A 21,691-nucleotide genomic window follows, 5' to 3' on the forward strand; every position below is an offset into this window, starting at 1 on the left:
CACCATACATAAAAGCCAAACTTCCCCTTGAGTCCTGATGGGGGTTTCATATATTATTATTTATTTAACTAACTGCACCATTGCTTGTATAATGTTGTAAAATTATAAACACAAAAAGAAATATTCTCATCTTGGGAATGTGTGTCCTTTTAATCAAAGTCCTGAGAAATGAGTACACTTTGTGTGCGTGACAATTTCACAAATGTGAAACCATTCACATCGAAACCATTCAGATCAGATCGCGGATTCGAGTCATGGATCGGATCAGCTGGATCACCTTGAAATAAGGCCTGGTATTGGTCCACACGGTACCTGGTATCAGTACTCACCCATCCCTTTATCCAAGGGTTTTGGATGCAACATTGTGCTTGCCAGCATTTGAGGACAGCGTGAAAAGTTCACTTCCTGAGACAAATTTGACTAGTGATATTCACCTACGTCAAACGAACACGCCATACAGAAAAAAAAAAAAAGTTCATTTGTCATCTGAAAAGTTCATCAAATTTGAAGCCTCCGCCAGCAAAATGTGGCTTGTTGATGAGCTGAGGCAGCACCAAGTGTTCCCCTTTGGTTTTGGACTTGTCACTACGATAAGACAGAACAAATACATTCCGTTGCATTTAGTACCAAAAAATAAAATAAATACAAAAATCCAGGGTCAGACAAGATAAAAGAGCTTACCTCTGTTGCTTTTTCTGAATGAAGTACTTCTTTTTGAGTTCCGCCATCTCATTGGCCAATTTTTGATTCTCATTTTTGTACTCGCTCATTTTTGTGTCCAGCACTCTCACCTCTGCAGTCAGTGCCTACGGAATCCAACAAAGTAATTTACAAAAACTAGTCCGCTACCATAAAACTAGCAACGGTTGAATATGATTCAGGTGCGAGTGATGGCAGGTTGAAACATGTTGATACCATGAGCTTTTTGGTCCTTTCCCTTAATGTCCACTGACAATGATTAAGCTGTTCAAGCGTTTCTGCGCCTGGTTGCCGAGCAAACATTTGTTGCAGCTCTACATAGAGCTTCTCCTTTTCCTGTTTCCACAAAGACAAAGCCGATTTGATAAAAACAGATGGTGTGACAATATCCGTGCACGGGACAAAAATATTAGTGAAACGGCTTGATTGATTACCTCTAATCACAGCGTCTCTGAATGAGAATTATTTTGATCAGTTCATTTGGCTAGCACCTCTGAAGCACTGGAAGGGCCAAAGGGGGACCGGAGGGGGCCAGTGCCACCCCTGGAATCTGCTTGGACCCCCTGAAGCCACTCCAGATAAGTGATGTCACCACCACTGTGTGGCTGGAGCCTGTCTACTGTAGCTAGCTGTCAAATTAAGTCTCTTATACCTATACGTCTGTTAGCACCCTCTACTGGTAAAACGTTTGTACAACATCCTATGGAAGCTTTATTTCCACCTACCGTATTTAGATGAGTCTAAGCTCCATGCTGGACACAAAAGACTCAATTCAACCAGTTCAGGGAAACTAAAGAAGAATGTCACCTGCAACAAGTATTCTAGCTCTTCAAAATCTTCAGTCTTGTTGATGAGTCTTCTCTGTAAGGCGTGGACCTTCTGGAGCAGTTCATACTTGCAGGGGTCACTGCCCTGCCATTGACAATCATTTAAAAATGTCAATGCGTTTGGGATCAAGCGATAATGTTGACACGGAGCGGTCATCTTTTCGCTTTACCTCCAGTCGCCTCCATCGATGAATATTTATGGGGTTTAGCTGTTCCTCAAGAACAGCGTTCCTCATCCGTTCTCGAGCCAGTTCCCTTTGCAGGGCAAACAGCTCTCGTCTATAACACACCAAAGAGAACTTCATCTTTAATGGGGATCGGTCTGTCAGTCTGAGTGTTCCTATGTATATCCCATGACAAGCAACATACAGTATACTATTCTGAATGAATTTCTTACTTAAGCTCATCCGTGTTGGGTATAGTCCTGTCCAAGATGGTCTTTTCCCGCATGATCCTCTTGATTTCCAACTTGAGGACACGGATGTCCTCCATCCGCTGATTGTGATGAAAGTCCCTCTTGCATATAATGGATTGCTGGATCTTGATCTTCTCATACAACAGAGCTCGTTCTTCATTGCGTTTTAGCAGCTGCTTACCCAAGTTGCCCCGTTCCCTGATCACCTTGAAAAGTCAACGACAAACTCAGTAGAAATCATGAAGCATTTTTTTGTATATTTTGGCTCCTCAGTGTTGGTTTAAGAAGAGGATTTAAGAATTGGTTATAAGTTCAGGCCAACGTTGAACAGAGAGTGCCATCTAGAGGAGTCAAAAATACAACTGCTTCATGAAGTACCTCGAAGCTTCATTTTCCCATCCCGAATATATTGTTATTCATTTATACCTGATCCAGTTGTTTTTTCACTTGCATGTGCCGCATTTCGTGGTCCGTAATAATTTTCTGAAGTCTTCCTTGTTCTGTTTTCAGGTTCTCAACACGTCGCAATTCTTCCTCCAGTTGCTGAGCTGTCACCTTCATCTCTCCCTTCAATCCCACACAACATTAAATGAACAACAAATCGATTTCCCAGCTTTCCATATTAGCGATTTATAATTATTTAAAAAAAAAAAAAGAGTGAGTCAAATACCTTGAGATTATCATTATCTCTCACTAAGCGCTTGTGGTGCTGCTGTTCTTTGTGAATGGTCAATTCCTTTGCTTCTATCTCATCCTTCAACTGAGTATTCTGGTTGTTCAACGCCCTCATCTTTATCGTCAACTTTGCAATGGTGTCCTGGGTGGCACATATGCAGAAAAAACACGATGTAAAGAAATAAGCACAAGAAGAATGTGAACTCCATTCAGACCTGAGCGTCAGCAAGGTTTTTGCTGGACTGGTTCCTTTCCGCTATGACATTTTCCAGTTGCTCCTGTTTCCTTTCCAGCTTGCACTCTTCCTCTGCGACTCTCTTTTTCCAGTTATGGACGGCCATCTCACTGGTTTCAAGTTCATTCATTTTGTGTTGCAACTTGTCAAGCGAGAAAAAAAGATGTCAGAATCATTTACGGCCAACGTAGCATCTTACAATATTTAAATGGCAAAGCTGCAGAAACCAGTGGGTGGGACCACTCACTGTAAAATGAGCAATTTTATTTCATATGAAAAATCGACTTTTACTACAGGGATTTTCATGAATGACCTTGTCCATTGCAGTTTACCCCACTATTTATCTTCAAATTCTCCCTCCTTGAAGTAACACCAAAGAAAGTATGCATTTAAAACAAACAAACAAACATTGAAAAAAATGAGAACAAATAAAGAATTACAATCTGTACTTTGTGGATTTCATTTTTTGGAAACATAACCCCCACGATAAAGGAGAGAACCCTGTTTTGCGATTGGGCTATTATTACATTTAAAAGTAGCAATTTTATTTAATAAAAAAATCTCTTTCATTTACGCTCATATCGATTACAAGTCTATCTTGCTATTTATATTAGGTAATAGAGAGAAAATCCAAAAAGTGCAAGGGAGAAGTGCGATAATAAGCGCGGGTACTCTATGGCAGTGGTCCCCAACCTTTTTATCCTTCTCACTATGTATGTAATATCAACAGCGGCCAGAGGCGGCGCCAAAATAAAACAAAGATCAAGCACAAACGTAAGAACTGTCAAACTAAATCTTCTCCAAAACATTATTTCGGGTGCAGCCCACGCGGCCCGATACCAGTTGATCCACGGACCGGTACCGGTTGGGGACCACTGCTCTCCGGCGTCCCAGTATGCTAGAAGCTCAAATTCCTCCCGTCGGGCATGACCTGCCTTTTGCAAAAGGCTGTTGTTGTCGTTGATGTGGCGGTCCCGTTCCTTTTCCAGATCCTGGATGGCTTTACGCAGCTTGTTGGCCTCCACGCAATAGCCGCCAATCTCTTGTTGGAGCACCCTTTTGTCGTTCTCAAGCTCCATCACAAGGCACTGCTGTACTTCCACGGAATCTGTCGCTTTGGCCAGACTCTGATTGGGACGAGCGAACGGGAAAAGGCCACCGTTAACAGGAAACATACTTGAAAAAGAAAAAAAGAAGAAGAAAAAAAGCTACGATACCCTCGTCAAGATGTCTCGTTCTCTGGTTAAGTCATAAATGATTTTCTTGTCGGATTCAACCTGCCTTTTTATACCTTCGTACTCTGTAGAAGCACAAGATGAATACGCAAAGTCGATTTACATCCATGTCTGATTCAATTGGTCACCTTGATGATGTCATATCCTCGCTTGAATGGTCAAAATGGTCCCGTATTGCAATTTAATGCCATCTTAAGTTTTCGTGGACAGATTGACATGTATACAAAGCACATATCTCTCACTGGAGCAAAAATAATGTGTGTGCGGATAGAGAATGAAAACGAAATGAAAATATAAAATATCCATCTGAAATGTTGAACTTTGGCACACACAACTATTAGTCATCTGGAAAACCGGTTTCTGAAGTCAGTCATGTGACATTCACAAACTGAGCCATGATTGGTTGTCACCTGACCCGTGCGCAACGGTGATGTCATTCTCAGGCAACCGCAAGTGGCAAAATGGCCGCCGCATGAGTTGGATAAAAACCTGTGGATTTTTCTGCTTAATTCATATTACACAAAGGCCCTGTTAACTCATTCAGTGCCAAAAACGTATCTACACATCTTAAGAACGTAGCCATTCATTTCACATTTTCAGTAAAATTGCACTTCAAATATGAACTTTATCGACGTTTGTTCATTCATTTACGAGGCAATCGGGTGGAAAATTCACAACGCTTTTTCCCGTATTAAAACGTGGTGTTGAATGTGATAGCATATTGTTCATTTGAGCTCAAAACATGAAAAGCTTCTACCTTTCTCGAGACCGGTGAGTCGAGTTTTTAGGATCCCTCTCTGAGTTTCTATGTCAGCTTTCTGTTCTTCCATGACACGGAACTTCTTTTGGCTGATTTCTTTCAACTTTCTTTCCTTGGCAATCTCCTGGCGCAGCTGGTTCAACGCTTCGTCTTTTACCTGAGAAAGTTGGATGGAGAATAAATCGTGAGCGGTCAAAATAGTTTGTGCTGAGAAAAAATTTTTGATTTGTATCGGTAGTGAGAAATTTGTTGTTCAGTAAAAAAGTTTTCTTGTTGTTAGGAAGCAGGCTAAATCAATGACTTGAATCATTTGACTTTTTTGTCCATATTTTTTGCTTTCTTTTCCCCCCTGTTTTGGTTTTGCTTTGATAGTTGAAATAAACGTTGAATGTAGTTTTTTTTTTTTTTTTAATCCTACATTAACCCAACAATTAAAAAAAAATAAGTACATGGGATTGAATGTCTGGATTCTCAAAAAATGTAAAAAATATGGGATTTAATGAGCTAAAAAAAAAAAGTGAAAATATGTCTCCGGGATTGAATGAGTTAATTCTAGATGCGATAGGATCCATGTTTTCATTTTTAAACCCTGCTTTAGCGTAACCTGTAAAAAAATTATTTTGAAAAAAACCCTGGAATTTCATGTCTGCATTCTTTTTTTTTAAACAATGTCTTCATTTTGAAACTCTCCTTTATTTATCCTAACACTGGAAAAAAAAACTGTAATAGCACAGAATCTGAAAAACAAAATGTAAAAATATGTGTTTGGGATTGAATTATTTATTTTGGATGCTATAGGCTCCTCATTTTCATTTTTAAATAAATAAATTAAAAAAAAAAGTAAAATTTCTACATTCCCAGGATTGAATGTCTGGACTCTCGAAAAAACTCTCTGAATTAGTTAATTTTGGATAACATAGGATCCCAATTTACTTAAAAAAAAAAAAGTTAAGCAAATGTCTATAAATGTAAATTAAGCAACAAAAAAAATTGTAATTGCCATGGTCGTAGGCATGCACTACCAAATGACTCATGTATGGTACTATGCACCTTAATGTCGTTTAAATTCTTCTGATTCTCCCAAAAGTGGTGTTCCCGGAGCGACAGCAGATGATCCCGGTCGCGCTGCAGCTTGTTGGTTTTATTTTGCAACAGCTCCAGATCCTTGGTGAGTTTGTCGAATCCGTTCTAACGGGAAACCAAAAGGACGTTGATGGACAACGGCCGTCGGGACAGAAAAGACAAAAGACAAATGTCCGCCATGATTACCTTGACTAATTTGAGTTGCTGCGCTATCCTCTGCTGCTCATCCTTAGAGTTTTGGAAATCCTTTTTTAACGTTTGGATCTCTCGAACTTTCGCTTCCACGTCAATGGACATCTCGTTCAAATCTTTTTCCAGTTTCTCCTTCAACCTCTGCTCGCGAGAAATCTCGTTCTGTTGCAACTGAATCTCGTGTTGGAGCTGCGCGGAGAGAAAAAGCAACAATTTATCCCAAACTTTACCATTCGCTTTGGGAGACTTTGTCATATTCGAACCTGAGAAATATTGTTCAAGGCCTCCTCCCTTTGAGTTTCCGTCTTCTGCTTGCTCGCGCAAGCGATGTTCAGCTGCTCGCGGAGACTCTCCACCGTGGTCAGCAAGTTATCGCGGTCATTTGTCAATTCTTCAATCATTTTCAATAAATCGCTGAAAACGCATTTGGGGAGCGTTCAGCCGAGGGCCGGAGCACATCAACAACACGTAGAAGCGTTTGCAAACTTTTTTTTTTACGGTCACCTCTGATCTGCGTTAGCGAGGGCCATTTTGTAATGTTGTTCCGCTAGCTGTGTTATGCTGGCGACCTCCTCCTGTAAATTCTTGATCGTTTCTAGATTGGCTTGCTCCTTGTTGTAGGCAAGATCCAACATTTTCCAGGCTTTATCCAATTCCTGTCAAAGAGAAAAAAAAACATTGCCACTTTGGTTGAGCTGAAAGTGATGAGTTTTGAGTTATTGACAAGAATACAAAAATGTCCAGTTTTCAAAGTTCAGTTGCCACAAGAATGCAATAGAACAGGGATGTCAAATTTTTGCAAGAACGAAAATCTATTCCGAAGTGGGCCGGACCACTAAGACCATGGTATATGTTTATATAAGATTGAAACTTCTAATTTATCATCCTTTTTTTAATATTTTCCACAATAGCGCAAGCGCAACAGCGTTATTAATCATAAAACATAACATTACCCCACTACAAATCAAAAAACATTTCTAGTTTTTCATATACTGAAGAAAAAAAAATCTGCTAATTCTTATACTTTACAAAATGCAGTAGACCTTCATTAGCCAATAACAATAAAATAAAAATTTCCAGTCAACCCCTTAACTTTGAACCATATATTTTATGTATACGGACGGACGGATATATATATATATATAGATGGATAGATAGATAGATAGATAGATAGATAGATAGATAGATAGATAGATAGATAGATAGATAGATAGATAGATAGATAGATAGATAGATAGATAGATAGATAGATAGATAGATAGATAGAAATCTATACCGTTTTTAGTGAAGTCATAGTGGCCTCATCATCTTGAGACATCTTGCGAGCAGCTTCAACTTTTGTTGAGGCCGAAGCCATCTCGGCACTAAGTTCCTTGCATTTGGTCATGAGCCTTTTCTCGTTGCTGTGCGACTTTGTCAGCGCATTGAGGAGTTTCTCATATTCTTCACGGATCTTGTCCATGTTTGGTTCCTCTTGGTTCTCAGTGAGCTCACTGAGAACCGCCTGGAATTCCTCCAGTGACTCAGCCATGTCTTCTCTTGTTTGGCCTTTTCCTTCCCTGCAGGTGACAAAACATTTTCATCAGTTAAAACGAAATGGATTTTCAGTACATCATATTAATTATTCAGACATACTTTGTACGCTCGTATTTATGCTCACAAAATAAAATAGTCTCACTTGTGCAACTAACTTCAAAATGCTGTTCTTGAAGTCATTTTAAATAAGTACAATTACAATTACAAAGTACAATGTAATCAAACGACTTACATTTAAAAAAAAAAAAAAAAACTTACCGCAATTTATGTCTCGAATAGTGGAAATAGTAGTCTGATTCGCAAGGTTGTTGTTGGCCACGGTTTATATTGGTTGCCAGACAACGGCCAATCTCGCGAGAAAAAAAAATTGGCGTCGCTGCGACCAGGAAGTGACTCTGACGTCACGTTGGTTCAAATGTCTGACGTAACTGAAGCGGAACACAAATGGCGTCGTGAAGAAATCCACAATGGATGACGTAAGCCTGCATAACTGTTAACATCAAATGTGATGCATTATGTCATGTGTGCTCCTTGTTAATGCCGCCATGGTTAAGAGCCATGACGTTATGAGATATTAAGCGCTTAATTGATGCCAAAGGGATATCTATTTTTAAAATAACTTTTGACTGCATTGAAAATTCAGTTAGTTATGCCTATCTAATATAAACGTATATGTGTCTATCATAGCTAGCTATTTTAGATCACAGCTATCTATCAAATTAGTCATTTTAGACGCATGTTATGTTGTGTTTTGGGCTTGTGTAATAACAAACTGTCTTGGAAAATTGTAACGTTTTTATTAAATAAAAACTGATGTAATATACACCATTATGAATGTACAACTACAGTACAAGCATACCAAGACATTTGAAAAATACAAACAAAACAACTGACAGGTCATTTGAGTTCAATCCATTTTTGACCAGGGTGAACAGGAATTATAAATAATATCCATTGATTCTGTGCCTGGAGAAAAAAACAAAACAAAACAACAGTATCTATAAAAATGCAAATCATTTTCAACAATTTCTCTTAACAGACTGGACGTTTCTGGATGAAAACATTTGCATGAAGAAACATTGCGAGGTATTGAGTTGTTACTGTGAGCACACACAAAAACATTTGACAATGGCACAAGTCACATTATTTCGCCTTGTCTTTTTTCCACGATATTGCATGAGCTTTAGGGATTAATTCAATCTGCTTCATGAATGTTTTTGTTGTTGTTGTTGTTGAACTTAAGGATAGTGGCTCGACAATCAAGGATTCAAACATTTTCAGCAATTGGTTATCAAATGAAGAAAAGTAACGCACTAGAGAAGAATTTATGTCATTTCCAATTGCAAATTCTGCTGTTTTAAACAAAGCAGTATTAGGGACATATAAAAAAAAAAAAAAACATTCGTTTCAGACTGGTTGGACATACATTTCTATCGTCCTGAGAACCAGCCTATTCATTTGTGTCCACAGCAGTGGACATTTGTTTTTGATCTATATCTTCTACCTCATTGGAGCTACCTTACTAAGTCCTTGTGTCCCCGGTTGAGGAAATCCTGGTCTATGCAATATCTCCTGTTTGGCTGGGATGCAAATCATTTTACTGTCTTGCTGCAACAAAATGGATACAAATTAATATCCTCCCCTTCAGGAGAATACGGATTTATTCCAAGCAAAATTAATTTTTGTACCTCATAACAACTTTACTTCTATATAGTAATCTTGAACAATTTGTTTTCTACTTTTCTGTCACTGTCGCTAATACTGCTTTGTAATTAAGCATGTTTTTTTTTTAAATATAGGATCAAGCAAAGTACAGGTGCATCACAATAACTAAATATTGTGGTTTACATGATTTAATTTCAAAATATATTAAAGTGCACTTAATAGACTCACCTGACTATCTAGCTATACAAATAAAAGTTGTTTGATTGGATTCTGTGTGAATAAGAGTTGTTTCATTGGATTCTGTGTAACGTAGTTATGAGTGTCAGTTTTCGAACTAATGACGTAAATACATTTTTTCTATAACAATATAAATTTATCGCGAGGCACCTGAATCATTAATGCTTTACTGTTCACTCAGCGTTGTCTCCATCTAGCGGTGAGTTTTGGAGACGTTGAATTCCAACCTCGATAAAACCTCATTAAATAGCTGTCATCAAGGATAATGCTCTTGCTATCTAAGCACCATGTTGACAAGAAAATGAACAAGGATATCATAAATAAATCCCAAAAGTAACTGGTCATGAGAATGCATTCAAAACAGAACTGAAAATGTAATGTCCCTCCCTCCAACATTCCAACACTTGAGTGTGTAGCTACATTTTGTCTGAAGCAAGGAAACACAGTGAATTAAAAAATAAAAACAGAAAAGAAAAAAAGCACCACAGCTGTTTGTAAATAGCACCAGTTTTCTGAAGGTATGTGTTTTGTTTTGGCAATGTAGAGCAATGTAGAATGACACCCGATGTTATAAGAAACTGCTGAAATGCTCGATCCAACCAAGTTAAGAGAACATCACGTGACCAAACATGCTCGTGCATCAATAGAAAGCCAAAAAAATCAAATAAACAGTTGGAAGCAGCATCATGAATCACTGTTCTATATGGTGAATACATCATGCAGGTCAAATCATTCCAGTTGTACATTGTCAACTCAACAAAGCAATGAAGCACCATAGTAAAGGTTTAAGAGTGCCATCATAAACTAATACGAGACCAAAAAAAAAGAAAACTTCCTCCAAACAATGAAATCAAAACGATGGCCCACAGTCAAACTTGTATTTTACTATTCATGGCAAGCAGACATTTCTATAAAAATAGGTTCCTGTGTTTGTATACAGTACAGTGAAATCCATTAGAGTGCACCATTCTCTTTTATTAAATATTTTTTTTCTACTGCACCGCTACCATATAAGCACAGATGGATATAAAAATAAATATAGACTTGTACATTCTTTTAAAACATGAACCGTCCTCATATATATATATATATATATATATATATATATATATATATATATATATATATATATATATATATATATATGTACACACACACACCCACACACACACACTGTATATAGAGGGCCATTTGGGCCCTACACATACGTGTGTCTAATATATTTATGTAGAGATTGTTTATATTTCTTGGCTCTATAATAATGAACTAATTTCTATAATTGGAAATTGTTTTTTTTTATACTCACATTTTGACATTGGTCAGTTACATAACGGTCATAAAGTGTCACTGAACCTACTCTACTCAGATCCCCAATCAAGTCTTCAACATGTGCATTATACCCTTCTACAGAAAAAAAAAGACAAGGTATGCTTATTCAAGACATTATATACAAACTGCAAGGAAAGTATGGATTTTTTTTCTTCTCTGTACACTGAAGAAAAAAAAGTTATACTTTATTTTATCAATACTTTTCCTCTGTTACTTTTATCAGTGATGGAAAGTGAGTCCGTGTTTTGCCAGCCATTGTAAGGGATATTAAGGTAACCTTCATTCCCCCCCCTTTTTTGCCGGAATAAGCTTGATAAAAGGTATGGTAGATGGGTGCAAATGAACTATCACCGGAAGAATTCTACAAACACAGGTGTGAGGCAAAGAAAAAAAAAAAAAAAAGATGCATTGACAGGAGTGATCAATGCAAATTTAGAGAAACGCTGCAAAAAATGCAGTCACAAAAACAACATTGACGCAAAAAAAAGATGCAATCACAAAAAATCACTGCTGCAGACTTAAAACAAGTGCAAAAAAAATTCACTGAGATTAAAACAAGTGCAAACAAATTATGCAGGCACCCAAAAAAAACCCCACAATGATGCAAACTTACAGCAAAACAAATGCAAAAAAGATGCAAAAAAGAAAAACCGAGAAACAAAGATGCAATTACAAAAATAACATGAATGCAAACAAAACAAATGCAAATGTATTTTTTGCACTTGTTTTGTTTGAACATTTGTACATTTGTGATTGCATCTTTTTTTTGGCTTTTTTATTGAGTTTGTTGTTGTATTTTTGTTTGTTTGCCTCATTACTGTGTTTGCAGCGATTTTCCCCCATGCTAATGACTTAGCATTCTACTTTTAGGTAGCCACTTCCAATCGAGCAAATGCATTTTCCGGCAATACAAAGTGTTTGACTTGTGCGGCTCTTGCGGGTTAGCACCGGCTCGTCTACTTGTTGTGCACGTGTGAAACATAGAAGCCACCTTGAAGAGATGCATTCATTTACATCTCCATGGTTCAAGTCCCAAGTCATACAGTACTGAGATTTTTTTTTTTCAAGCGGTGTGATTGGATGTCCTTGGATAGAAAAAGTACAACAGACAAATTGAAATACAGATGATGCCTTTGCAAAACATGTTTTTTTGTTTTTTTTTTCACGGCTTTTTGGGCACCGGAAAGCTTGGAAAATTTGTCATTTTCTACCATTCAACGCTTCGCTAGTTTTACGTAGCACAAGCTAGCTAGCCAGCAGTAGACAAAAAGCACTACATTTTTACGTGACTATTTTTGGAGGGAACTTTTATCACATCCCCATTGTTAGCTCACCCAATCCCAAAGACATATTTTTACTGATCCAGCCAAACGATAAAATAACCTAACCCTAAAGTAATTGATTACTCAAGGTAATTAAGTATGAAGGAAATCAAACACCTTGGGCAATTAAGTACTAAAGGAATGGATTACTTAGGTAATGAAATACTAAAATAATCAATAACTTTAAGTGATCAAGCACTATGTAATCAATAACTTTAGTGAAAGAAGTACAAAAGCAAATACTCCCTTGAGTTAAAGAAGTACCAAAGCAATTCATTATTTTCAGTAATGAACCACCAAGGTAATCAATTACTTTACACAAAGTAATTGACTGCTCAATATGATTAAGTAATAATGGAAGCAAATACCTTAAGGTTTCTATGCACTAAGGACATTGATTACTTAAGGTAATGAAGTACAGAAATAATTAGTCACTTTGGGTAAGGTAATGGATTACCTTAGGTAATGAAGTACTACCGTAATTTCTTTCTTTCAGTATACAAGCACTAAAGCGACTTAAGGCAAGTAAGCAGTAAATTAATCTACTTTATGGAAGGACATAATAAAGTAGTTGATTACTTTAGACACATTCCTTTAAAGTATTATCGTAATTGAATACTTTCCTTCAATTAGTGCCGGCCTTTTTACATCGTCCTTTTTAGCCAAACACTTGACAATTTTGGAAAAAAAAAATAAGAACCTGGGATTGAATGTCTGGACTCGTTTAAAAACGTAAAAATACGTGTTTGGGATTGAATGCGTGAACACGCCGTATAGTAAATGACCCCCGCCGTAGCAGACCAACTCGACCTCCGAACCCCATGCACCAATAAGAAAGCTAGACTTTATTAGGGGTCAAATATTTTGGTAAATATTCAAGCCTTGCTATAAGAAAAACTCTGAAATTTAGTCAACCGCTACGTCTATTCCTTTTTGTTCTTTGCACTGATCATTTTCTACTCTAAATATTTAATAACAGAATGATGTACATATGTAATATAGTAACATTGCATGTTTTATGGAGGAAGCCCACTATAGATAAAGGCGCCAAATGACCCGGCCGGCCTGAAATAATGATAACCGAAGATGAAGGGCTTCCGGTTCCGCCGCTGATGAATGACGGAAGTTCACTGATAATTACATTAGTTCGTCTTTTGCAGCTGCAACATCTCCACGTTGATGGGAAATATAAGCGGGATTTTGACACGTGTTTGTTAATAGATTACGACTTACCATTTGTAAATGGTCAATTCTGCCTGTGAGTTTCCCAAAGTTTCATCCTTCCCTAAATGAAAAATGTCTATCCGGTACAGTACCTTTTTTTTTTGTAATCTGGAGAAAAAAATCTGGCAGCTTTGGTTCTGATTTGATTTCTTAGGAATGTAAACACATTGAGAATAATACTAAATGTGACCGTTAGCGGGAACATGAGAATTAGCGCAGTGATTCTAGAGGCCAGCACTTAGAAATACATATTTACCCAAATTTTCAGATTTCGGAGGGATTGTCATGGTTAAATAAATATCAATGGGATTATAATGTTCAAACTTCGTTCGTAGTCGTAATAAATGTGGAAAACCATTGGAAATGTTTGAATTGCCCATTGGTAGAACCAATAATAACTTACAAAGGGAAGTGGTTACTCTTATCGAATGTTTCGAGTTTGACCTTAATTTGCGTGGCTTTTCAGAGGAAGGTGGCTTGGTCCAGTTCGATGTTGTCCATACAAGCCAAAATAGCCTTCTGGTCTTCTGGAAGAGGCCGGCGGTACAGCAGAGCAGAGAAGCGAGTGTATGGGTCATGAAGGAGGAGCCGTTTTTTCTTCCTGTGGAGGTAGAGCGCTTCTTCGGGCTGAAGTACCTGAGTCACGTGACCCAGCTGGGTCTGAGAGATGGACACACCTGCAAGACAACAAAAAAAAAAAAAATCTAAAAAAGTTGTTAGAATACTGCACCAACACAACAGTGATGCACCCGATTGCATTTACTAGTGGAGAGTGCCCAGTGGTGGCAAGTAAAATAACGATTGAAACTCAAAATCAATACTAAAGTCTTCTTCTGTCTTCCTTCGTTTCCCAATGGCAATTGCCCCTAGGTGGCTCGTAAACAAACTGCAGATTTGCTGCACCGGACTTTGAGCCCCAAAGGTGAACGCATGAGACAAAAGTAGCAGCTTATGGTCTGACATAGGTTGTACTTTTTTGTTGTTGTTTGTTTTCTATACTCATAAATTTTTAGACACCAAAAAAGTTTGCCAACGATGTTAGGTTGAACAGGACCGAACTGTCCAAGAGACACACAAAAAAAATACAGAACAGCAAAACCTGTCAGCGTGCGGCCGAGAACTTAGATAGGAAAGAAAAGACACAAGGTATGAAGAGGGAGGGCAATAACAATGTCGGCGTACATCGGAGCTTTGCGTATTCTCAATGTTCGAAGAGTAAAAAAAAACTGCGAAAATATGTTACCAACATACCTGCTTTCCTCCTCGTCTTGGAATTATTGTTATTCATTGTCATCTTCTTAGCCTTTCTCATACGTTGGTATCTCAGAGCATCAATCCTCTCAGACCCCGAAAGGACACTCGGCGCGCCTCGACGTTTTCTAAATAAGAAGATGGGGGAGGAAAAAAAAAGGAGTAAATCCATGTTAAATATATTCAAGGATGTGAATTTGGATGCTGATTCTAATTCAGTCCTGCATGATTCATGCAAGAAGTGCAAAACATTTTTAAAGGACTGACATGAGACACCTTAAGGCGCTGTCTTCTAGTGATGGGAAAATGAAGCCTCATGAAGCGCTTTTGGTAATTTTTTGCTCCTATAGATGGCACCCTTGATTTGAAGATGCAGTGGGATAGAATACGTTTCTATTTCAATAGCCTTTATCTTTAACCCTTGTGAAATTATTACCGATTGTGGAAATTCCTTTAATTTTCTTATGATATCATTAAAAAAAAAAAAAAAAAATCAAAGGCAAAAAACTCTAGGGAGCTGAACAAAGTGGCGGAAGGGAAAAAAAAAAATCATAATTATTACGCCTTTAAAAGCATTTACAAAAATTAAGAAAAAAAATGCAATGTGTATCGTTTGCTAGGTGTGTGCACAAGGGTTAAACCAAGAGCACAAACTACAGGATCAAAAAAAATATGACAAATGCTTCATGAGACTTAATTTTCCACTCTGCCTAAGCATTTTATGATTTCCTGTTATTTGATAAAGTTTTAACATTGTTAAGAATAGCAAGGATCATTTGTGAAATACTGTACATATCGACAAAAGGATCCAGCGAATCTCCCGCCGGTTTATTTCAGGGCATACGTAACAACTGATGAAACATGGATTAAACATCTAAAACGAATACGACGTTCGATAAGAAGTAAATTGAGCCTTTCCTATTCTGAAAATAACGCAAACGTTCCTTTGGTGTGGCTTGTCAGTGGCCGTTGGTAGCATTCAAACATTCTAGCTCTTTTTTGGGGGGGAAGTCGGGGGGGTTGAAGGCACTTATAGCACAGAGATTTCTGCCACTCACACGCCAGCACCCTGTTTATATGTCTCCAAGCACAAAACAATTAGCATTACAGTGGAGCCATCTTCCCACTGTGGCTGCAGAGAGAAACCGAGGATCATTAGAACAGGAAGGAAAAAAATCACAGCTGAGCAACAAAGCATTATCGATATGTATTCATAGACATGGAAACTGTCTACAATGGGCTTCACCATGCTGACAGGGGGAGAGATGGCTGGAGGGGAAATGACTACGCGGGAACAGTCACATCATGAAAAATAAGCCAAAGAAAAGCGAAGCACTTGGACAAGAAATGTAACAAGAATTCATCAATAGAATTGTTTCTTTTTTTCAAACGGAGGATTTAGCAATGGCATGCATGGCACTTTGCACATGGAACAGAACTTTAAAGGGGAATACATTCAAAAGCTTTTCATCCAGCAGGTCACCTGAACTGAACCGAGGTATGCAAACGGGGGATGAAAAATGCTAAATGGTCTTCCTGTATCCCATAAGTGCTTTCTGATCAATTTGCTTTTCGGTTACGGGAGCCCAAGTTCAAATAACTTATCTGGGCTTGTCTTTAAGATAGGGTGACCAGAATTTCAAAGAAATATCGGCTGGGACCAGTTTGCTGAAAATTAAAAACTTCGGCTAAGGCTATGCTATCTTGGATGACAGTTTAACAGCGCCGGTGTTGTCCTTGCACTCACCATGATCCAATTTTTTGGTGCAAGTGAAGTAAAATGTACATCCCCTACCCCTGCAACTTGAGCGGACCCGCGACTGTTCCGACTTCGGCTTGTAAAATCAATCGTAAAATGTTTTCACGAAGCTCTCGCGATGTGCTCACGGACTACTCATTGCTTTTTTTGGTACGTTGGCTTCGTATTTCTATTGATGCATCTTCAGTCAACTGGAAAACTCTGGACTCGCTCGCTAGCCGTCTCGGTCGGAAGACATGGCCGTCGCTAGAAACACCTCGAAATCGAAATTGTACTTGATCGACGACGATCGATGGCTCGATTGTAGAAATATCGCTCTTATTTTGCGAAACAAGTGAATGGAAACGCAGCTGTTTGCTTGAGGCTAACTCTAACGATGCCTACAGTACTACCATGTCAGTTAGCTAACCCACCTGACTATGAATATGTCGGTTGTAGATGCTTGGTAGTCAATGCATTCCAACTGCAGCACCGAGTATGAATAACGATGCTTGCTTTGCAAAAAAAAAAAAAAAAAGGGGGGGGGGGGGACTCAAAGGGCCTACTGTTGACTGAGGGAAGCAAAAATTGAGCAAAGACTCATCTCTTGTATTCCCCTTTAAAGGACGAGGTGATCAAAAAAGCCCCACCTGCTCACCCCCCCCCTTTCAGACATGGATCCAACCCTTACCTATTGCGGTGTAGAGGACTTGGTCACAACAACGCTGCCCAGATAGCTGAGATCAATCAAAAACAAAGTACGTAAGACTCCAGGAGCTATTCAAACCAACTTACCATACTGTCCCTTAATTCATTGTGATGAAAACATAGCGGAACATGAGAAGCGGACAGGCCCTGTGACACACTTGGCCCAACAACCCTCCCTTGGGAAGGAGGTTCTCGTGAGATCATTAAAGGGCCCATTGAAAAAAGGGAAGGGAACCTAGATTGGGAAAGGATCTGAAAAAGGTGGGAGGGGAGAATTGGTCAAGAAAAAGCGGTTACTCAGGCCGAGGATGAGCCGCAGGGCCTGCCAAGATGAACTCTTCGTAAAGCATCCCTCTGCATGACACAGGCATCCTCAAACGCTTGGATCTAGACATAACAATGGATATTTCTGGGCATTCAATTCGATTGCTATTAGGGAATTCCTCCTGTTAGGTGGAAGCAGGATAACGTATGACCCTAATGGTGAAATGGTCCTGAGCTTATGCCCGTCAATTAGCCGACGAATGGGATTGCGGCGAACCGATCGCAGCTATTCTAGCGAGAATATCGTTTTTTTTGTCGATAATAGACTTAAGTTCATTAAGGTATGGAAAACTGGGATCCTTAATGCTGCGGTGACAAAACCAAAAGCGCGCTGAGCGTTACTTCCATACGCCATCAATGAAAACTTGGGTATCGAGAATGTACTATGTCGTCTCAGTATGTCACATTGCCAGCACAACACGCGGATGCAAGACACGCCTACTGTGCAAGTAGTAATGGCCGATCAATTCATCATTACAGTTTGCTGATAGCTGTGCGACACGGAGAGCTACATGCGTCGGGACCAGTTGGCAATATCTGGTGAATTTCTTAAAAGTGGGAACAAATCGAAATTGAAAAACAGCTGAAAGAAACATTCGTGTTGTTTATAAAGAGGACTTGGAAGCGGAGAAGAGGAAAGCCATTCCTCCTTTCCTTTGAGACGTTGCGTGGCAGGATTTCACAGATTGTAGCATTAGAATTGTGGCGTGATATGCGGATGTAACTGTGGTTCTATGAACCACGGATAGATTCTACGGACTGGAATCTCCGTCTTCCTGTTGTTCGCGTGAGCAGATTCTGAAGGCTTTTAAATGCTCTCTGGGTCACTATCGACATTTGTTGGTATGCACTATTGATCTGCGCTTGCGCGATGGACTTATTCCGTGCTTTAAGCACCGCCTCAGGCGGTCTGACAGGGCGAAGTAGAACCGCCGTCACATAACGGTCATTTTCTTTGATGGGATGTTCCTGGCTACTTTAGTGAGCATTAAAATGAAGTCACATCAAAGCATTATGGGCTGGGTGGACGACTCAATCCCTACCTACAGAGCCGATGCACCTACCCTGAAGCTGACAACCGGGATGGAGAGGGCTCCGACGGAAGGATCTCCTCCTCGGTCCTCCGGTGAGATGGCACCTGCCCAAACATGTCGCTGCTCTCCATGGTTGGTGACGGAGACTGGGACGCCGGATAGCTGGTTGCAGATGAAGCAAAGGCCATGTGGGAACGATAGCTAGGACTAGCTCTTCTGCTACCCTGACCTAGTGCAGGCGAGGAAGAAGGGGAAGATCTCCTTGAGAAGGTTGCTGTGGAAGGAGGTAGGAGGGTAATCTCAGACATCTCTGGGGGTATGGGTGTTTGACTCATGTTTGGACGGGGCCGGGGACGTACAACGATCTCAGGAGATCCCTCATGAGAACTAAAGGGGCTTTGGGTGAGCGGGGAAAGTCGAGAGGGCTGGAGAACCACCTGATGCACACCAGAATCCATCCTTCGAGCTTGCCTTGGACTAAAACGGGGAGTGGATTCAAACCATCGGGTATCCAGGCTACTGAGGGTGCTAGGGCTGATATGCGCCACTGGATCTGAGTAAGGCAAAACTGGAGCAGCCATACCGTGGCTTGTACGTCTTAGCTGCCCTAAATGAGCCTCTTGCATAGCTAAATGCCTGGCTGGAGAGCCTTGAGGCCTGGCCTTGCTGGGAGACTTGCTTGAGTAGCTCTGTGGTGCTTCTAGTGGCAATACAGATGGATAGGTAGGCATTGGGAGCGAGGATGTCTGGAAAGCACTCAGGGGAAGAACAGAGGGTGGGGCCGCAAAGGGAGAATCATGGCGGAGATGCAGAGAGTGGTGTGACGGAAAAATGAATTGGGGCCCCTCCACGCTTGAAAATGTAAAGTCCATTCCCCGCCAAAATTCTGGTGAATGGGAGGAAGAAGCTAGCGTCAGAGGATAAGGAAAGCCAGAGACAGCGTATTGTGTGAAATCACCCTCCCCCACTTCTTCTGGAATCATAGGGTAACCAAAAGGACCTTCGGTCAGGTATGGAGGGGAGGACATGACAGAGCTAAGCGGACTGGTATCGGTCACGTAAAAAGGAGGGGGAGGGTCATGGTCCCCGTGGGAGCCCAAATAGCCATAGAAAGCCCTGTGATGGAGGGAACCTCGAATCTGCCCTGTGGCCTGGAGTCGGCTGCTCTCCATGATAGTCATACCTTCAAAAGGTTTCTGGAAACGAGGGCTGTACGCCGGAGGCTGGAGGTAGGATTCATGACCCGAGATGGGTGAAATCTGGTGAGGCCGAAGGGGGGCCATAACAGGCGGAAGAGGCCTAAGGTCATCATTCTCTTCGTCCGACTGACGAAATTCAGGATAGAGATCAGACTCCTCCACGAAGGGAAAGCCCTCAATACGGCGTGGCTTAACAGAAAACTCGCCATCGGTGGGATCAATGACAAAGCGTCCGTCTGGGCCACGGCTGATGAGTTCAATGGGTGTTGTTGCTTCGGCCTCATGCTTAGAGATGGCGTATCTCTTGCTTGTTATTGCTCTTTTGGTCTTCTTGTACAGAGACAACTCTTCCTTCCTCCCTGGGCTTGGGGGTGGTGGTTTCTTCCCATGTTGGTCATGACTATCCTCAGATGTTTCTGATAGGGACGTCTTGGACCGAACGCTTTCTGGACTGGCCTTTCCTGAAGATTGCCTATGAATAAGAATACAATTGAATGCAGATCTCTCTCCAATTAGGCTGGAACATTCAGAACCAGCCCCCCAAAAATACACATCTTAAACCCATAATGCACTGAGAGCCGAACGGTGGTGAGCGTCAGCGAGAGTAGCGGCTCTTTTGATTCGTCAGGGTGTAGGAGAACGTCTCGCGACACCCAGCATCTGACACCGGCGGCCCCCACGAACATCGACAAGATCGCAAGAGACGCTACCCTCGCTGACACTCGCTAACGTTCGCGCCTTAGTGGCATAGAGGCTTTAGCAACAGACCCATTGGTACAACCAAAATAACATGACATCCTCTATTTAGGGATTCTGCTGATTAACTTTTCAAAAAGTTAGGGTGTGTTTTTTTTTTCCTTTTCGTCTTGTGACGAAATCCTGAAGGGGTACCCAAACAAGGAAATCGCTCACAGATATACAGTTCATGCAGCATAATGACAACAACAAACTTGTTTGTAAGTACTCATGCAGGGAAATACATTAATTTCAAAACTTATTACCTCATTTTCTGAACTATAAGAAGCACCGGATTATAAGGTGCACCTTCAATGAATGGCCTATTTTATTTATTTTTTTATATGTAGAGCGTAACGCATTATAAGGTGCGTAGAATAGAAGCTACATTAGGGGCTGGGTTTGCGTCATCCACTAGACGAACAAAATTAGAAAGTTGGTCTTTATGTTAAGTTTACAAACCTGCTCTGCAAAATAAAATAACAATAAAATAAATATAAATTATTAATTAAAAATACTGAGCTTTGCAGTCATATCATGTTTTTATGGATGAATATCCAGTCATATCAGTTTATTGTGCCCAGCCCAAGTAGTTTATTTTAACTTATTATTTTAAATGTGTTTAAAATATGGCAACAAACAGATAATTTTGAATGTTTTTTTTGTTAATGTTGGGGAACTGAAATGTTTTTTTTCTCCACAAACAGGCAATTTGATCCCTAGAATAAATATTCACTGACTTCAGCTGAAGAAAAAGCACAAACAGTATTGTTGTTGCCAGAGCATGCAGCTAGGTCAAATGTTTGGATTGGGAATCAACCAAAAGTGCAAAGGTGAACATAGAGTGCAGTTTTAGGGGTTACTGTACTGTTTGGCACTCACTGGGCACTGGAAAGCTCAGCTTTGTACCTACTTGCATCCGGCCCCTCCATATAATGCTCAATACTGGGAATGAGGCTAATTGAACTCCTGTAAAATTGGGGAGATCAGAAATTAAGGTGGTGTAAAAGGCTGAAAAGGAGTGCTTGGAAAAAAACAGTAGCTTGCTAAGACCTAAGAAAATAGGGGTGCAGCAGAGGTCTTAGTTTTAAACTCACTGGGAATTTAGGGCAAGAGCACGAGTATAAATATCGTGGAAGTGTAACATTTGTTAATTTTTCAATAGTATTGGAACACCGTGGTCAATTTCTATCATTTAGACAAGATATCAATGTTACAGTTGATTGTGCTATGCTAGTTATAAGGGCATGTCCAAGCTGGAAATATGC

General features: G+C 40.0%; 2 protein-coding genes across 5 annotated transcripts in view; both read right to left on the minus strand.

Moving 5' to 3' along the window:
- Window positions 1-153: 153 nt before the first annotated feature.
- Window positions 154-8,046, minus strand: cfap58 (cilia and flagella associated protein 58). The gene is made up of 18 exons (XM_088441211.1): window positions 7,916-8,046; window positions 7,398-7,680; window positions 6,626-6,777; window positions 6,385-6,535; window positions 6,116-6,310; window positions 5,897-6,034; window positions 4,844-5,003; window positions 4,069-4,151; window positions 3,787-3,978; window positions 2,832-2,993; window positions 2,612-2,758; window positions 2,368-2,508; window positions 1,924-2,147; window positions 1,697-1,805; window positions 1,507-1,611; window positions 916-1,035; window positions 682-806; window positions 154-585 (listed from the first exon to the last, which is right to left on the minus strand). Exons 2-18 carry the CDS (start codon window positions 7,650-7,652, stop codon window positions 483-485), a joined length of 2,562 nt encoding a protein of 853 aa, XP_088297337.1. The 5' UTR covers window positions 7,653-7,680; window positions 7,916-8,046; the 3' UTR covers window positions 154-482.
- Window positions 8,047-8,434: 388 nt separating this feature from the next.
- Window positions 8,435-21,691, minus strand: part of LOC148408669 (protein turtle homolog B-like) — a 33,851-nt gene continuing 20,594 nt past the window's right edge. For 2 of the 4 annotated variants that reach the window (XM_088441155.1, XM_088441154.1), the window contains exons 18-20: window positions 18,520-20,160; window positions 14,686-14,813; window positions 8,435-14,111 (exon numbers count right to left, since the gene is read on the minus strand). In XM_088441155.1, coding sequence (XP_088297281.1) covers window positions 13,897-14,111; window positions 14,686-14,813; window positions 18,520-20,160 — 1,984 coding nt within the window. In that variant the 3' untranslated portion in view covers window positions 8,435-13,896. Of the gene's footprint in view, window positions 14,112-14,680; window positions 14,814-17,114; window positions 17,519-18,519; window positions 20,161-21,691 lie in introns of those variants that run through there. The other 2 variants (XM_088441156.1, XR_015868598.1) reach the window with 2 other exon arrangements.

Source organism: Hippichthys cyanospilos, chromosome 18 (genome assembly GCF_059441005.1).
Source record: "Hippichthys cyanospilos isolate Australia breed blue-spotted pipefish chromosome 18, RoL_Hcya_1.0, whole genome shotgun sequence".
Taxonomy (NCBI): Eukaryota; Metazoa; Chordata; class Actinopteri; order Syngnathiformes; family Syngnathidae; genus Hippichthys; species Hippichthys cyanospilos.

What these genes read in the sequence shown, in the direction of transcription:
- cfap58 (XM_088441211.1), bottom strand. Translation starts at nt 7,652, where the DNA reads ATGGCTGAGTCACTGGAGGAATTCCAGGCGGTTCTCAGTGAGCTCACT. An exon ending in CTCGCTAACGCAGATCAGAG is followed by an intron (nt 6,536 to 6,625) that starts GTGACCGTAAAA and finishes ATGCGTTTTCAG; the next exon opens with CGATTTATTGAAAATGATTG. An exon ending in ATCGATGGAGGCGACTGGAG is followed by an intron (nt 1,612 to 1,696) that starts GTAAAGCGAAAA and finishes TGTCAATGGCAG; the next exon opens with GGCAGTGACCCCTGCAAGTA.